The sequence below is a fragment of the Oscarella lobularis genome, chromosome 6 (assembly GCF_947507565.1).
Source record: "Oscarella lobularis chromosome 6, ooOscLobu1.1, whole genome shotgun sequence".
NCBI lineage: Eukaryota > Metazoa > Porifera > Homoscleromorpha > Homosclerophorida > Oscarellidae > Oscarella > Oscarella lobularis.
Window position 1 is genome coordinate 76,535 of NC_089180.1, and position 13,930 is coordinate 90,464.

A 13,930-nucleotide genomic window follows, 5' to 3' on the forward strand; every position below is an offset into this window, starting at 1 on the left:
GGTGCGAAGCTTCGAAACGACCGAAGAAGTCGTCATCGTGTGGGACAACGGCACGGCGGCGAACTATCGCTGCTTCGGCGCGTACGACCTTCGCGTGCTCGACAGCGCTCCGTCGGGAATTCGTCACGAAGGCGCGACGTGCTACGGCTGTCGAATGCAGCCCGTCATCGGCACGCGATGGAAATGTCTCGACTGTTTCGATTGAGCGACAACTGTGAGTATATTGTGGGTGGGGCTAATAGAATTGTTACGACGCCTCTTCGAGACACATTACGGCGCTCTCTTTCGGTTGAGTTTTTATGTGAGGATTGAGCAAGCTAGCTTTATTAATTAACTTGAGAAAAATCTCCAAAAATCTAGAGGCAAAAAAGGCTGCCGTAACAATTGCCCACGTGTTCGAGGAACGAGCGAACTGCGCGTGCGTCTAGTCGGCCATCATCGTGTGCGTCTCTCGTATTTTATCCCGTCGCATCTCGGTAATCGTTCGCGTTGCCGATCGTTCAATACGACCAAAAGCAACCTAAAACGTCTCTCTAAGATCTACCGTCTGAAATGGCGGCGCCGAGAGGCAACAACATAATCCAAAACAACCACTTCTACAAAGACTGGCAGCGCTACGTCAAAACCACCTTCGACCAGCCGGGCTGCAAGAAGCGTCGTCGCCTCGCTCGCCAAGAAAAAGCGAAACGAATCGCTCCACGCCCCGTAGCCGGCTCAGCTCGTCCAACAGTCCGCTATAACACGAAAACGAGAACGGGACGCGGCTTCACTCTCGAAGAAATCAAAGTAGGAAATCAGAATCGTTCGACTCTCAAACGGGGCCCCAATCAAGGATCTCTCCTCTAGGCGGCTGGATTGACCCCGAAATTCGCCCAAACAGTCGGAATCGCCGTCGATCATCGGCGTCGCAACAAGTCAACCGAATCGCTGCAGATGAACGTGCAGCGCTTGAAGGAATACATGAGCAAGTTGATCGTTTTCCCACGAAAGGCGAACAAACCGAAGATAGGCGATAGCGACGTAAGTTACTTGGAGCCACGTCTTCTCCGTACCCCAAAGGGGGTCTCCTTATTCCATTTCTACCATTCAGTATCCATACATGTAGTTATAATGTTTCTTTCCTCTCCTGCCTCATTCTTTCATGGAAGAAATCTCTTTTCATTATTCTTTTTACTTCTTTCCAGGCTGAAGAGTTGAAATTGGCCCAGCAGTTGGTCGGTCCACTCTTCCCCAACGCTTACCCTGTTGATCCTCCCAAAGCAAGAGTCATTACTGAAGAAGAAAAGTTAGCGTATTTCAGTCAATGCGCATTGCGCGCTAATCGGCATTCGCGCCCTGCGAGCAAAGAAAGCCGAAGAGGCAGATTTAACGAAAAAGAAGTCGACAGACAGGAGTTGCAATTTTGTAACGTGGAACAATCGATCAATATAATAAAAATACCTGTTGTGACTATCCCCACACACCGCGTCGCCTAGGAAACGACCAGAAATTACCAGTATAGCAAATATCAATCCATTTATATCAATCCAATTAGGGACTGTTTTAAATGCTGGGTTCTTCATACGGATTGTAGTCTCGCTTGTACGGCCTTCGTATTGGCTTCAGTGACATGTACTCCGAACCTCGGCGTTTTTGAGATGACGTAGTGAAGTATTGTACCTGGTTTGTTTGAAACTCTCGCGACGTTGCATAAGTGCTGTTGAGCGGCTTTCGCGATTTGAGTCACTCTCTCGAGCACGAAACCTCCCTCCGTGTCTGAAGTCCATAGGTGAAGAAAAGCACGGCAATTACGCCCTGGCCCGAGTCCCCCAAATACAGGAGGAAACTGAACGTCAATAGCTAACTGCATGCTAAAGAACACGTGCAGTCATTAAAGACGTGGAATTTTATAATTAATTAATTAATCAATTGTACCACATTTGGATCTTCCGGACTGCCGCACAATTCCGTGATTTTTCCCCAAAGGTACACCGTTGCCAATAATTTCGTCTATCTTCTCCGAAAAGCTCACTTCCGTGTGTTCGCGTTGAGGCGACGATTTGGCGTTGGGGTGGCAATTCAGCTGGGGTGTCGCCACGTATGCCCACGCCCATCATTCCCCATATCATTCGACCAGGCAAAGTGTCCGGGGTTTTTTGATAGAATGGTTGATAGATGACGCCGGCAATTGGCTCGCTTCCAATCGCTATGCCTATTAGGACTGTGACGCGATCGAGAAAACCTAAAAAAATGATTCGAAATGAAATTAGTTTTCTTTTGATTTTAATTAATTAACCGGCTGTGAATTCTGACGTTCCGTAGAGAGGATTGACCCATATGGAAATCTGAAAGGTGATAATAAAAGTTCTATATATAGAAATCGAGTTCTTTTTTTATATATACTGTACGTCTTTTTCTTCTATTCCCTTGTAGATTTTTGGGCATTCCACGCTGAGAACGCTCTCGTCTTTAGCGTCCGTTATAAGACGTTGATCGTCTGCAGAAGGCGGTAAATCCTAAGAAAAACAATTTATAATAATAATGATTTTTTATTTTTTAGCGCATTCTACCTCTTCTCCTATCACGGTCACGTTTGGATATTGGGATTTGAGCGATGCTAGAATGCATCGTTGGGAGCGTCGATCGGCTTCTGTTTGCGGATCGTCGACGCCCTTTAGCGGAAAGTCGAAATCGTTTCATCTTCTAAAATATCGTCGTTTTCTTGCCTTTTCGACGACAGCGAGCTTTCCCGATTGGAGAACGTCTCGTATGTGTTGACCTGCTCGTCTGGCTACCGCCACAGACGAAGCTAATAAACGAATCATGAGATCTTGCATATCTTTTTGTCATAAAGGACCCGGATACGATGGGCCAGGGTCAAGGAAAAGACCTTTCCTACGAAATAGAAGACAAATACGAATGCCTAATCGGCAAAACGGTTTGGTCAGTTCACAAAGGAAAACGAAAGGTAGTCGTAAACGCTGTAAAAAGACGCCATTTTACTCTGGCGACATTTTAGTCCGATAATTTGGCCGTGACGCTCTTCGTGTTCGAAGGCAGTGAAGGAAGAGAGCAAGAGGTAAAACAGCGATCCGTCGTACGCCAATTCCGAGTTGTTTAGCAGATGAAAGCAGCGAAAAGAGCGTACGTTCGACTAAAAACGTTTCGTCATCCAAACGTCATCAAATTTATCGATGGAATGGAGGTAAGAGAAAAAGCAACAGTGAAATTGTTAACTACAGTAGAATTGTGCAATGTAGACGGAAACGACTCTAACAGTGGCCACGGAACCGGTCACTCCTTTGGAAGAGTTTCTTCGTCAAAAAGACGGAAAAAATGAATTGGAAATTAGTTGGGGATTGCATCAAATTTCGGTACGTAAGAAATCATCCCAGCATAGGAACTAAGGGAATTAATTAATTAATTAGATATTCTCTATAGAAAGGATTGACGTTTTTGAGTGAGGATTGTAGTCTTGTACACGGAAATATTTGCCTTTCTTCCGTCTTTGTTGATCAACGAAGACCCCAAACGAGGCGAGGCGTGTGGCCCGATTTTTATCTTCTCAACCCGGGCCTCAAACCGGGCGTAAGAAGAAATCGCCGCCACTAGCGTTGCCCTGGGCTGGAGATAAGCTTATCACTTCCGGAGTAATCAAAAGCCTTCAAATGGAAGAAGGGATCGGACAAAGCTAGCTTCAGATAAGTGTTTAGATAATGCCTTAGTTTCAGTAGCTTTGGTCATCTTGTTTGTTGCAGGGATCGCTTTGCGTCGTGATGTATAGGGTGAGGGATGGGTTCATGTTTGGTGTTCAGTTTTCTTTTTAGACTTTGAGGACATGTATATACAGTATAAAAAGTGCCCTATGACGCATACATATTGTACAACTGCATGCAGTGAATTTTATTGTTATGTGTCGTACAAATCATTCAGTTCAGCGAGAGCGGTTTCTGTCTCTTCGACGACGCTCGTCGCTTCTACGTCTGTCGTCGCGGTCGTCGTCACGGTAACGGTCTCGTCGTCACGGTAACGGTCTCGTCGTCGAGGGCTGTCTCTTCTGCCTCCGCTTCTTTCCTCTTCAAAGCTTCTGCGTCTTGAGTCTCGATCTCTTGCAAGGATCATAGCGATCCTGATGCTCCTTGTAATCTCTTCTCTCGCGTCCATGTTGCAGTTGCAGTTTCACTATGGTAGTACGAGCAATTTGGGATCAGAGCATACTAGTAGTCCCAAGGGTTTGTCCGTGCTAGGCGTTATGATTAAGGTAAGAAAGATGAAATAATGATATTTGATTTTATATTTTGATGCGCGGCACGTGACATTTCAAACCCACTAGACGTCTCGCGCAGACGCGCACGAGTCGTGGAAGCATGAAAGCACCGAACGACGACGTCGCCGAAGAACGTCCACCGGACTCGCCGTCGTCGCCGCCGCCGTCCAAACGCGTCATCCCAGCTCAACACTATCGAAAAGGAGATCCTCTTCCCGAAGGCGTCAGCGGCGCGCCGAACGAACGCCAGCTCGTCGAGCTCATGGAAAAAACGGGCTGCATGATTTCGCAGACGAACGGCCAACGACGCTTCGGTCCGCCGCCCGACTGGCCGCCCGACGAGCGACCACCACGTGGCTGCGAAGTGTTCATCGGAAAAATACCGCGGTATCTCTACGAAGACGAACTCGTTCCCGTGCTCCAGATGATCGGACGACTCTACGAGCTACGTCTAATGATGGATTTCTCTGGGAGCAATCGCGGCTACGCCTTCGCCGTCTTCGCGTCGCGCGACGAGGCGAAGCAATGCGTGCGCGCGCTGGACAACTACGAAATACGCCGCGGTCGATCGCTGGGCGTATGCATGTCCGTCGACAACTGTCAACTCTTCATCGGCGGCATACCGAAGAAGGTGACCAAGGCGGACATACTCGACGAGATGCGTCGACTCACGGACGGCGTCGTCGACGCGATCGTCTACGCGAGCGTCGGCGATAAGACGAAGAATCGCGGATTCGCCTTCGTCGAGTACGAGAATCATCGCGCCGCGATGATGGCGCGACGAAAGAGCATGCGTCAGCGTCTCGTCGTCTGGGGAACCGAAATCACCGTCGATTGGGCCGAGCCCAAGTGGGGAAGACGAGGATGTCATCATAGATGGCATGGCGAAGGTAAAGTACGCATATTGATAAGACGGGATAAGGATGCGGGTTTTTCCAGGGGGGGTTAGAGCTCTGTCTTCCACTGCATCCTCCTCTTTTTCGTTTTTAGGTCAAAAAGTGCTCTACGTTCGGAATCTCATGGTGTCGACCACCGAAGAGCAGATTCGTCAGAAGTTCGTCGAATTCGGCAAGCTGGAGAAAGTGAAAAAGATTCACTATTACGCCTTCGTTCACTATTCGACGCGCGAGGATGCCGTGGCGGCGAAAGAGTCCATGGACGGTAAATAATCACGTGCACCTAAATCCAAATGTATTCCTGACGTCATTAGGCGAGGAATTTGACGGAAGCCTTCTGGCAATATCGTGGGCCAAGCCAGTGGACAAGAAACAGCGTCAATTGGCAAAGAATTTCGGCAAAACGTTCTACGACGGAGTGACCATATATCCCTCGGTGAACGACGTGAGTGGAGGGGGATCAGGAGGAGAGATGGTGCCTCGATCTCCAACGTCCACACAAGCAATCAGCCCATTTTTCAGACGGTAAAAATAATTTATAGGGATTATGAACTGGTTTATTTATTTATTTATTTATTTTTGCAGCATCTTGCCATTGGACTCAAGGGCTTCGATCCAATAGCACGCGGTCCTCTTAACGGAAAGGTATTGTGACGATTTTTCTCTGTTGCAGTATGTGGATATGTAGTGTAGAAGAAAGTTTTTGGACTCTCAAAGATGTAGTTAGCGTTGACTTTTGGATTTTGCTGATTTTGCTGTGTGTTTTTTTCTTTTTGTTCTCAGTGGTGGCTTTCAGTGCTCTGAAGATGAATCAGGGCATTTTAGCTAAGAAACAATGATTTCCTGGATAGCAGTCGCTACCGGCGCGCGCTACAAAAAGAAGGACGTGGCGAAATGGACGGAATATACAATGTCCGAAGGACTCCAGGTATTCTCTCCCCAATCCATCGCCTATTTTCTAACTCGCTTATCCTCCTTCTCCAGCGGTTAAGCGACTCATGCGCGAAGCAAAAGAACTCAGAGATCCAACGTACGAGTACAACGCCCAGCCATTGGAAGTGAGAGAAACCCTTCCTCCCCCTCGTCGATCACCCGCTTCACGACGTCTTTCAAGGACAATCTCTTCGAATGGCACTTTACCGTCCGCGGTCCACCCGACAGCCCCTATGAAGGCGGAATCTATCACGGCAGAATACTCTTTCCCCCGGAATATCCCATGAAAGCACCCAGCGTCATACTTTTGACGGTATGGTCCTGGCACATAGGAGAAAAACTATCGCTTTTGGTTTCTACTATTTTATTCTTTTCGCATTCTTTTAGCCAAATGGACGTTTTGAACTTGGCAAGAAAATCTGCTTGAGCATATCGGCTCATCATCCGGAAACGTGGCAACCGTCGTGGAGCAGTAAGGGTCTTTGAGTCGACACAAAGCCTCATCAGATCTCTTTTCTCTAGTTCGAACGGTGCTCGTTGCTATTCGAAGCTTTATGCCAACGAAGGGAGGAGGAGCGATTGGAGCCTTGGACTATACGCCTCAGGAGAGGCAAGCGTTGGCGAAAAGGTCTTAGTATGTGCTAGGTCGTGGCAAAAGCAAACAACCGGAGTCAATTTCTTTCACAGGTCTGTGAATTGGTCGTGCGAGATGTGCGAGATGGTCAATCGGGATACTCTGCTTGACACAAAGAGGAAGAGGAAAGCGACGCGGACAGAACAAAGGACGAAGAACTTGCTGCACAGATTTCGTTTAAGGTTGGAGACGAAAAAATGTGGCGTAAGAAAAGAAAATCATTTTTATTTTGAAGTCGGAAGCTGAGGTGAAATCCGAAGTGGAAAAAGCCAAAAAGCAGCAGCAGCAGACGCAGGAGACCTCAAGTCAAAGTTTTAACCAATCGATTAGCCAATCTGAAGGAAGAAGCGAAAGTGAAGAAAGCCTGTCACCACCTCCACTGCCATCTCCACCGACACCACCGGCACCGGCACCGGCACCTGCAGCGAGAAGGCGGCGGCCTGTTGCTACCCGGAGAAGTGATCTTTCGGTGGATGATTCGACTCGAATCAATGATGGTCATGGCAATGGAAGGGGGTTGATTATTTTGGCTTGGCTGCTGGCTTGCCTTTTGCTAGCGCTCCTAATTCGACGTGTGTATAGAGACACGGAAGATATTCCAATTTAGTAAGAATAAGAACAGGCACGACCTTGTACTGTATGGGCACACGTAGCATACATAATACGGAACTTACGTGTAAGCTTTCGACGTCGATTTTACGCTTAGGAGTTGGCGCCGTGCTTCCCACACGACAGCCGTAAAAGCAATGAGAAGAGAGCCGACGTCCTAACTCAACCCGCGCGCGCGACCGATCGAGATTCTCATGGGCTGCGGATCGTCGCGATTGAGCGTGTCTCCATGCCACAGCCGGGCGCACCGTAAAAAACGCATGCACGCACGCACGCACGCACGCACACTCCGAGAACGACATGATTTTTTTGCTTGCAACGTTCTCCAGCAGATCGCCGAGAGCGAGAAAGCGACTGCTCGTCGTCGCGTGGCAACGAGGCGTGAACGAAAAGCCGAAACAAGCGCGATTCGACGCGAGTCCGCGCGCACGAGCGAAGACAGCGGATAGGAAGCGAAAGATCCAAGAGTCGCTCCGTGCATTCGTATCACCAGAAACGGAGCGACTTCGCGTGAGACAGATCATCGTATCAGCACCTAACGCACGCCGAAGGTGACATCACACGACCATGCCGCTCGTTGCTGATGGCTTCTTATACCCGACAAACAATTGCCTGACGGATCTAGAACCGTGGCAAATCCTTCTGTACGCAATCGGATTCACCCTCATGACGACGGCCGCCTACGCGTGGCTTTTCGACTCGATATCGACGCCTTGGGCACGAATGAAAGCGTTCACCTTCGCATCGATGCGCTACGTGCCCTACTTGTGGTCCAAAATCGAAGCAAAACTAGCGAAGACAATCGACGAAGTGAAACAACACATAGCGCCCTACGTTCCAGGCCAAAAGTACGTTACGAAGCTTCCCAACGACGGCCTCGCGCCCGACGCCGTGCTCGACGAAATCAGCAAGATGGAAAAGCTCGCTGAGACGGATTGGAAAGGTGGGCGTGTTTCCGGAACCGTCTACCACGGAGGCGACGAACTCACGCACCTCATCACTCGCGTATTCGAACGCTGCGCGTGGTCGAATCCACTTCATCCGGACGTTTTTCCGCACGTGCGCAAAATGGAAGCCGAAATCGTTGCCATGTGCGTCGATTTGTATCACGGCGGTAGCAACGGCTGCGGCGCCGTCACGTCCGGCGGCACGGAGAGCATACTTCTCGCCTGTCTCAGTTATCGTCAGTCGGGCTACGCGCGCGGCATTAAATACCCGGAAATCGTCGCTCCCGTGTCCGTTCACGCCGCCTTCGAAAAGGCGGCGGCCTACTTTCGAATGAAACTCGTGCACGTGCCCGTCGTCGAGACGACGCGCAAGTGCAACGTCGCTGCCATGGCGAAGGCAATCAATAGCAATACCGTTCTACTCGTCGCCTCCGCACCCCATTTTCCCCACGGCGTCATCGATCCCGTGGAGGAGATTGCAGCCTTGGCTCGTCGGCGTGGAATCGGTTGCCATGTCGACTGCTGCCTCGGCGGCTTTCTTCTTCCCTTCATGGACGAGGCCGGCTATTCGTTGGCGCCGTTTGACTTTCGCGTCTCGGGCGTCACGAGCATATCGGCGGACACGCACAAGTACGGATTTGCGCCCAAGGGAACGTCGGTCATCATGTACCGATCGCAAGAGCAATTGCACGAGCAGTTCTTTGTCTCACCCGATTGGCAAGGAGGCATCTATGCGACGCCGACCCTCGCTGGATCGCGTGCCGGCGCCGTCGTTGCCTGTTGCTGGGCGACGATGAGGTACATGGGTCGAAAAGGGTACGTCGATGCGACGCGACGTATTGTTGGCGCAGCGAAGGCAATCGAACGCGCGCTTGAATCCGTCGACGAGATTTTCTTGTATGGGAAGGTGGAGGTTAGCGTCATTGCACTAGGATCCAAGGTCTTTGACATCTATCGTCTTGGCAGTATGCTTTCGGCGCGAGGATGGAATTTGAATTCGTTGCAGTTTCCGCCAAGCATTCACTTGTGTTGCACGCACTTGCACACGGCCGATGGAGTTGTCGAGCGTTTTGTTGACGACGTGAAGGAGTGTGTCGCGGAGATTATCAAGTTTCCCAAGCAAAGAACCGTTGGAATGGCAGCTATCTACGGTCTGTCGCAGAGCATACCTGATCGTTCATTGGTGACGGAAATAGCGTACGGGTTTCTTGATGGTTGCCTGCTGGCACGGCCAAAGAGGCGAGGATTGACGAGAATGGTGCTGACGTGAAAAAGTAACTACAGTAAGTCATCAGTTGGACAAGAGAGGAATTCTTTAGTTTTGAATTTCCAGTTATATGTGCATGTTGTATTGTTTTCCTTTTTCGCATGGTTTTTGCTGTTGCTGTACACGAAAGGGCCACGTGAGAGTAGTGAGCATTGAGTTGGTGTCACTAGCGTGCGTAGCGCGTCACCTGGTACGGCGAAGGTAGCCTCGCGTGCGCCAGGCCCTTCTCCTCTGCTCCCGGATAAACCCGGGGAGGAGAAGGGCCTGGCGCACGCGAGGCTACGGCGAAGGATTGTCAGAAGAGGAGGCCTCGTACGGTACACTTTTCGTAAGCGAGAAATGCGCTCGATTGCTATTGACGAGGGAGAAATGTTGCAGAGGAGTCTCGATCGCTGGAGACGTCATATCGGTCGGCGACTGCGCTCTCGTCCAACCGGCGCGGATCGGCGACGATCCATTCGTCTGTCGCGTGGTTCTTTCGTTTCGCCGGGTTCTCCGAGGAGACGCCTTGACGACGACGACGGAGAAAACGAAGCGGAAATCTACGCCAGTCACAATGATCTTTATTGTTTTGCATAACGATGCCGATATTCAGTCCACCCAGACCTCCCAGACACAAAGAAGTTGTTCATATAAGAGTAAGGCTCCCTCTACATTAGCTTTCGAAAATATGGGGCCAATTCGACTCATCCGGCTTACATTTGATTGAATTACGACGTGATGGACGGCGAAGAGGAGACGGCACTCGGTCTCGGCTTGTGGACGGGCCAGCTGGACGTGGCAGAGCAACTTGTCGCCACCGGAGCCGACGTGGAGTCGAAAACTCGCCAGGGACTCACTCTTCTCATGCAAGCGTTGTTGCGAGGCGACGGAGCGAGCGTAACGTTCCTACTCGACAAAATAGCTTACGTGGGATCAACGTAAGGAAGATCGGTACTAATAGTTCAATTAATTAAAAATCTGACGTTTAGTGCTTTTGGTTTGTCCGCACTTCAATTGGCCATTCGCCTTCGTTTGCCGGACGTCGTCGACGCTCTGTGCAAACATGGTGCCAATTTGAATCAGGTTGATCAGAAGGGCGATCCTCCGCTCTGGGTTGCACTGCACACGAAGCAGGATGAAATCGACGCCGCTCTCGTACGAAAAATATCGCTCTTGACGTCGCGTCGTTTCTATGTCATAAATCTAAAATCATAAGCGGTTAATGTGTTCCAAACGCCAAAGCTATCGTAGCACCGCAGCAAGGCTGTCAACCAGGGGGTCTATGGAATGGAGTAGTGAGTGGAGAAGGATGTGAGTGTCTTTCAGGCTATGAAATTCAAAATGCATCATGCAGAGGTAAAGAAGACGTGTACTGGGGTGATAGATACTATTTGTTACTTTATAGCTTGTCGGCCAGAATTCTTTAAGGACTCGAAAGGAAATATGAACTATTCGTTGTGTTCCGGAAATTCCTTTAGCTTGACGACGGGCAGTCTACGGTGCACTTGCCATTCTGGTTTTGATCGTACGGAAGAAGATCCGTTGAGCTCAGCGTGTACAAGTAAGTACTTTGACATACTGGTCTCATTCGCTTTAATTAAATAAAATTATTCGCAGTATTTGTCAGCTGGAGTCCTCCATTGTCAAATGGGGGTCGCTCTGACCTCATGTACCGAATCAGCACAAAGGAAGGCAGTACTTCCTCTGTAATGGTAATGACAAGCAACACGGAAGCAGTCGTTACGGGATTATCTCCTTTTACCACAGTTGAAGTGGTCGTATCTTCAGTCAACGGAATCAGCTTGAAACGCAATCTATTTCTAAATAGCTCTTCTGCCTCAGTCCAAATGCCCGAAGATCGTAAGAGGCGTCTTGCGTACTCTTCACGTCGTTCACGATCAATATTTAGGTCCATCGACTCCGCCTAGCGACGTCATAGTGGCGGTGACTGGTAATAATCTATCACAAGAGAACTTTCAAATGGAGGAGACTATCTATATCAGGCACGTCGTAATAGCTGACTGAAGTCCTAGGTAGTCAAGCGTTGTTTGCATGGCAGGTTCGAGCGGCTATTTCTGTTGGCGCTGGGGTGTATTCATCTCCGGTTTCTCCATCAGTAGGTTCAGGTATGGCGCTAGGGGTATTCTTTCGTTGATTTGTTTGTTTCAGATAAACTTTCTCAAAGACGTGGTTCAAAAGGAATGCGAGGAACGAATGGAGTTGCTTCAGGCGTTAGAGGCCGCAAAGAAAACCGAGGCGACGTTTTTTCAAAATCACAGTAGGTGCCAATGCAGTAGGCAATTGTCCTGGGAAGTAGCCTGTTTCTTCAGGAAGCGCTAGTCGTCAGTCCGGACGACTCGTGACTCCCATCAAAAATGAACTAACAGAGTCACGAAAGAGAATTGATTTGGCTATCAGACGTGGTCAGCATTCGTAGCGAGTCATTTTATTTATCATCAGTTGGGAAGCAACGTAATCAAACGGGGAGACCGTCGTATCTACACAGAATCCGTTGGACGGTGAGTTAACCAGCAAGTTACCGGTATTTGTGTTATAAGTTGATTAGCACATAAAACGATTACGTACCACTGTTGTGATTATTATTACCATTTCTAATATCATTATTGGTAATATTGTTATTAGCCCGTTGTGAACGAGAAGTTGATTGAAACCGCTTTTATTGATGCTAATCGAGGGTGTCCATTCTCATAGCCAATCTCCTATGTCTGCTAGGCAAGTACAGCCCTGTAGTTCCCTCTTTTCCGGCAGCGCTCATCGCTCTAAATAGCTCAGAGTCCTCAGCAAAGAGGGACTATAGTTACATCAATAATATTGTGATGCCAAACAAATGACGTTTCTTTTAGAGTTCGAGAAAGGTGCCCTTTCAATTTCTCTGCTCTCCTTCAATTGAAACTTTCCAGTCTAGTTGCCTGTCCTTATGCATCGATTCGCGAAGAGAATGTAACGAGGAACAGGTGGAGCGTCTTCATGCACGCGGCAATCCGTCAACATAAAAATAGCGCCTAGCGGCAAAAGAATCCCGACACGCATTCCTCGACTGAATCGACGCACGACTCAATTGTCAGATTGCGGCAACCAACGCGTAGCTCGAAGAGACGCCGCGTCCGCCCGCCCGACGAATGACGACATCGCTCAGTGCGACGGAATGAGAAAGCGCGGAAACGACAATGGAGGAAGATACGTCAATCGTTCCAAATCGTTCACGTACGGTGCCCATCGACTGCGTCCGGCCGACAACCGCAATAATCGCGTCCCATCGCCTGACGCGAACAAGGTAAGGCCTTTTTAGATCATACCTGCGGTCGATTCCAATCGACCGTTCCACCGCGTGCTTTCCTAAAGTGCATGGGTAGTAAGTGGGGGAAGACACAACAGAACACAACAGAACACAGGGGGAAACGGTAGTTAGGAAACCGAGCGTGCTCTGGGCGCGTGAGTGATCGAGTTAGGGCCAGCCCTGCACGAGAACGGCCTCTCTGTGTACACTACATCGATATGTTTGTATGCAAAGACGTCAGTTAGTAGGCTCGTACGTCAACAAACGAATAATTAATTAAGTGGAAGAATCGTTGGCCATTTAATTAATTGATAAGAGGCACTTTGGCTGATCTGCGAAGGCGCCTCCGAAAAGCGATCACGTCATTTTTCGAAAGTCTCGAATGTAATGTCTCGCGACTTTTTCTCCCCCTGGGGATCCTTTAGCTGTCTAGACCCGGAAGAGAGTCGGAGGTCGCATTTTCCGAGCGTGTAGCCCAACCTACTCGGTCACATCGGCGCCCAATTTAGCTCGAACATCTCCGCCTCTAGAATAGATCGATTCGAGCCCGACGACCGGTGCCGGAGCCCTTTGAGAGCGGCCTTTCCCCTGTAATCAGTTTCCACCGGAGCTCTTTATTAAATGTCCAAAACGGCAAAGGCATCAATATAAAGGGAAAATGGGTTGATAATTCAGTAAATTCTTCTATAGATATGCAGCCGTTTTTATCTGTGTCGCAAGTCCGGAAAACAGCCTAAAGAAAATCCTTATATTCAGCTAAACATGTCTAGGACAGACGTACATCAACCATCAGGCTTATGTGCTTCTTCAGAACGGTCTCATTGACATTGCGTTCAACTCCTGACGCCCAATCACTGAACAAGCTATCCTCAGTTTCCACCAGCTAAAAAACCAATAGTGTAAGTTTAAAATTAAAATGTAAATTTAAGAACGAGACTATATACTGTAGATACGGGAAATCCCCAGGAAATCCCCAATTTTTTCTTACCGTAATCGATATTTGTTTTGACCGAGCGTATTCCAGAGGATCGTTCGGTCGCGCGATCCCGAGACGAAGCGTCGCGTTGTGTCCCAAAGGCGAAGCGTCGAGTCCCACGAATTCGAGAGAGCGAATTGGC

General features: G+C 49.2%; 6 protein-coding genes and 1 pseudogene across 9 annotated transcripts; 6 read left to right on the forward strand and 1 right to left on the reverse strand.

Annotated features, from left to right (window-relative positions):
* The first annotated feature begins 416 nt into the window (after window positions 1-416).
* On the forward strand, window positions 417-1,451 carry LOC136188295 (large ribosomal subunit protein eL13-like; annotated as a pseudogene).
* An 8-nt stretch (window positions 1,452-1,459) lies between these two features.
* Window positions 1,460-2,822, reverse strand: LOC136188290 (3'(2'),5'-bisphosphate nucleotidase 1-like). The gene is made up of 6 exons (XM_065976034.1): window positions 2,706-2,822; window positions 2,550-2,651; window positions 2,388-2,495; window positions 2,276-2,324; window positions 1,915-2,221; window positions 1,460-1,850 (listed from the first exon to the last, which is right to left on the reverse strand). Exons 1-6 carry the CDS (start codon window positions 2,814-2,816, stop codon window positions 1,559-1,561), a joined length of 969 nt encoding a protein of 322 aa, XP_065832106.1. The 5' UTR covers window positions 2,817-2,822; the 3' UTR covers window positions 1,460-1,558.
* Window positions 2,823-2,843: 21 nt separating this feature from the next.
* Window positions 2,844-3,901, forward strand: LOC136188300 (N-terminal kinase-like protein). Of its 2 annotated transcripts, none has more exons than XM_065976048.1 (5): window positions 2,844-2,947; window positions 2,999-3,058; window positions 3,101-3,184; window positions 3,240-3,353; window positions 3,421-3,901. In XM_065976048.1, the coding sequence occupies exons 1-5, from the start codon at window positions 2,846-2,848 to the stop codon at window positions 3,589-3,591; spliced, it is 531 nt and encodes a 176-aa protein (XP_065832120.1). In that variant the 5' UTR covers window positions 2,844-2,845; the 3' UTR covers window positions 3,592-3,901. The 2 variants fall into 2 exon arrangements, with proteins under 2 accessions (XP_065832120.1, XP_065832121.1); XM_065976049.1 differs by having other exon boundaries at window positions 3,104-3,184.
* A 400-nt stretch (window positions 3,902-4,301) lies between these two features.
* LOC136188288 (RNA-binding protein 47-like) lies at window positions 4,302-5,984 on the forward strand. The gene is made up of 4 exons (XM_065976033.1): window positions 4,302-5,136; window positions 5,237-5,407; window positions 5,457-5,667; window positions 5,728-5,984. Exons 1-4 carry the CDS (start codon window positions 4,347-4,349, stop codon window positions 5,762-5,764), a joined length of 1,209 nt encoding a protein of 402 aa, XP_065832105.1. The 5' UTR covers window positions 4,302-4,346; the 3' UTR covers window positions 5,765-5,984.
* A 30-nt stretch (window positions 5,985-6,014) lies between these two features.
* On the forward strand, window positions 6,015-7,373 carry LOC136188291 (ubiquitin-conjugating enzyme E2 J1-like). The gene is given in 8 exon segments (XM_065976035.1): window positions 6,015-6,070; window positions 6,127-6,200; window positions 6,257-6,388; window positions 6,463-6,547; window positions 6,598-6,703; window positions 6,763-6,815; window positions 6,818-6,891; window positions 6,945-7,373. Coding segments are annotated over 8 exon segments (930 nt in total). The 5' UTR covers window positions 6,015-6,036; the 3' UTR covers window positions 7,317-7,373.
* A 500-nt stretch (window positions 7,374-7,873) lies between these two features.
* Window positions 7,874-9,676, forward strand: LOC136188285 (sphingosine-1-phosphate lyase 1-like). The gene has a single exon (XM_065976024.1). The coding sequence runs from the start codon at window positions 7,886-7,888 to the stop codon at window positions 9,533-9,535; it is 1,650 nt and encodes a 549-aa protein (XP_065832096.1). The 5' UTR covers window positions 7,874-7,885; the 3' UTR covers window positions 9,536-9,676.
* Window positions 9,677-9,812: 136 nt separating this feature from the next.
* On the forward strand, window positions 9,813-13,687 carry LOC136188302 (ephrin type-B receptor 4a-like). 3 transcript variants are annotated; one of them, XM_065976054.1, is made up of 13 exons: window positions 9,813-9,860; window positions 9,911-10,452; window positions 10,504-10,669; window positions 10,731-10,870; window positions 10,920-11,075; window positions 11,132-11,374; window positions 11,424-11,517; window positions 11,574-11,630; window positions 11,684-11,792; window positions 11,845-12,033; window positions 12,379-12,489; window positions 12,535-12,809; window positions 13,503-13,687. In XM_065976054.1, the coding sequence occupies exons 5-9, from the start codon at window positions 10,958-10,960 to the stop codon at window positions 11,685-11,687; spliced, it is 516 nt and encodes a 171-aa protein (XP_065832126.1). In that variant the 5' UTR covers window positions 9,813-9,860; window positions 9,911-10,452; window positions 10,504-10,669; window positions 10,731-10,870; window positions 10,920-10,957; the 3' UTR covers window positions 11,688-11,792; window positions 11,845-12,033; window positions 12,379-12,489; window positions 12,535-12,809; window positions 13,503-13,687. The 3 variants fall into 3 exon arrangements, with proteins under 3 accessions (XP_065832126.1, XP_065832124.1, XP_065832125.1); XM_065976052.1 differs by lacking the exons at window positions 12,379-12,489; window positions 12,535-12,809; window positions 13,503-13,687 and adding an exon at window positions 12,248-12,362 and having other exon boundaries at window positions 10,504-10,870; XM_065976053.1 differs by lacking the exons at window positions 12,379-12,489; window positions 12,535-12,809; window positions 13,503-13,687 and adding an exon at window positions 12,158-12,175 and having other exon boundaries at window positions 10,504-10,870.
* Window positions 13,688-13,930: the final 243 nt, after the last annotated feature.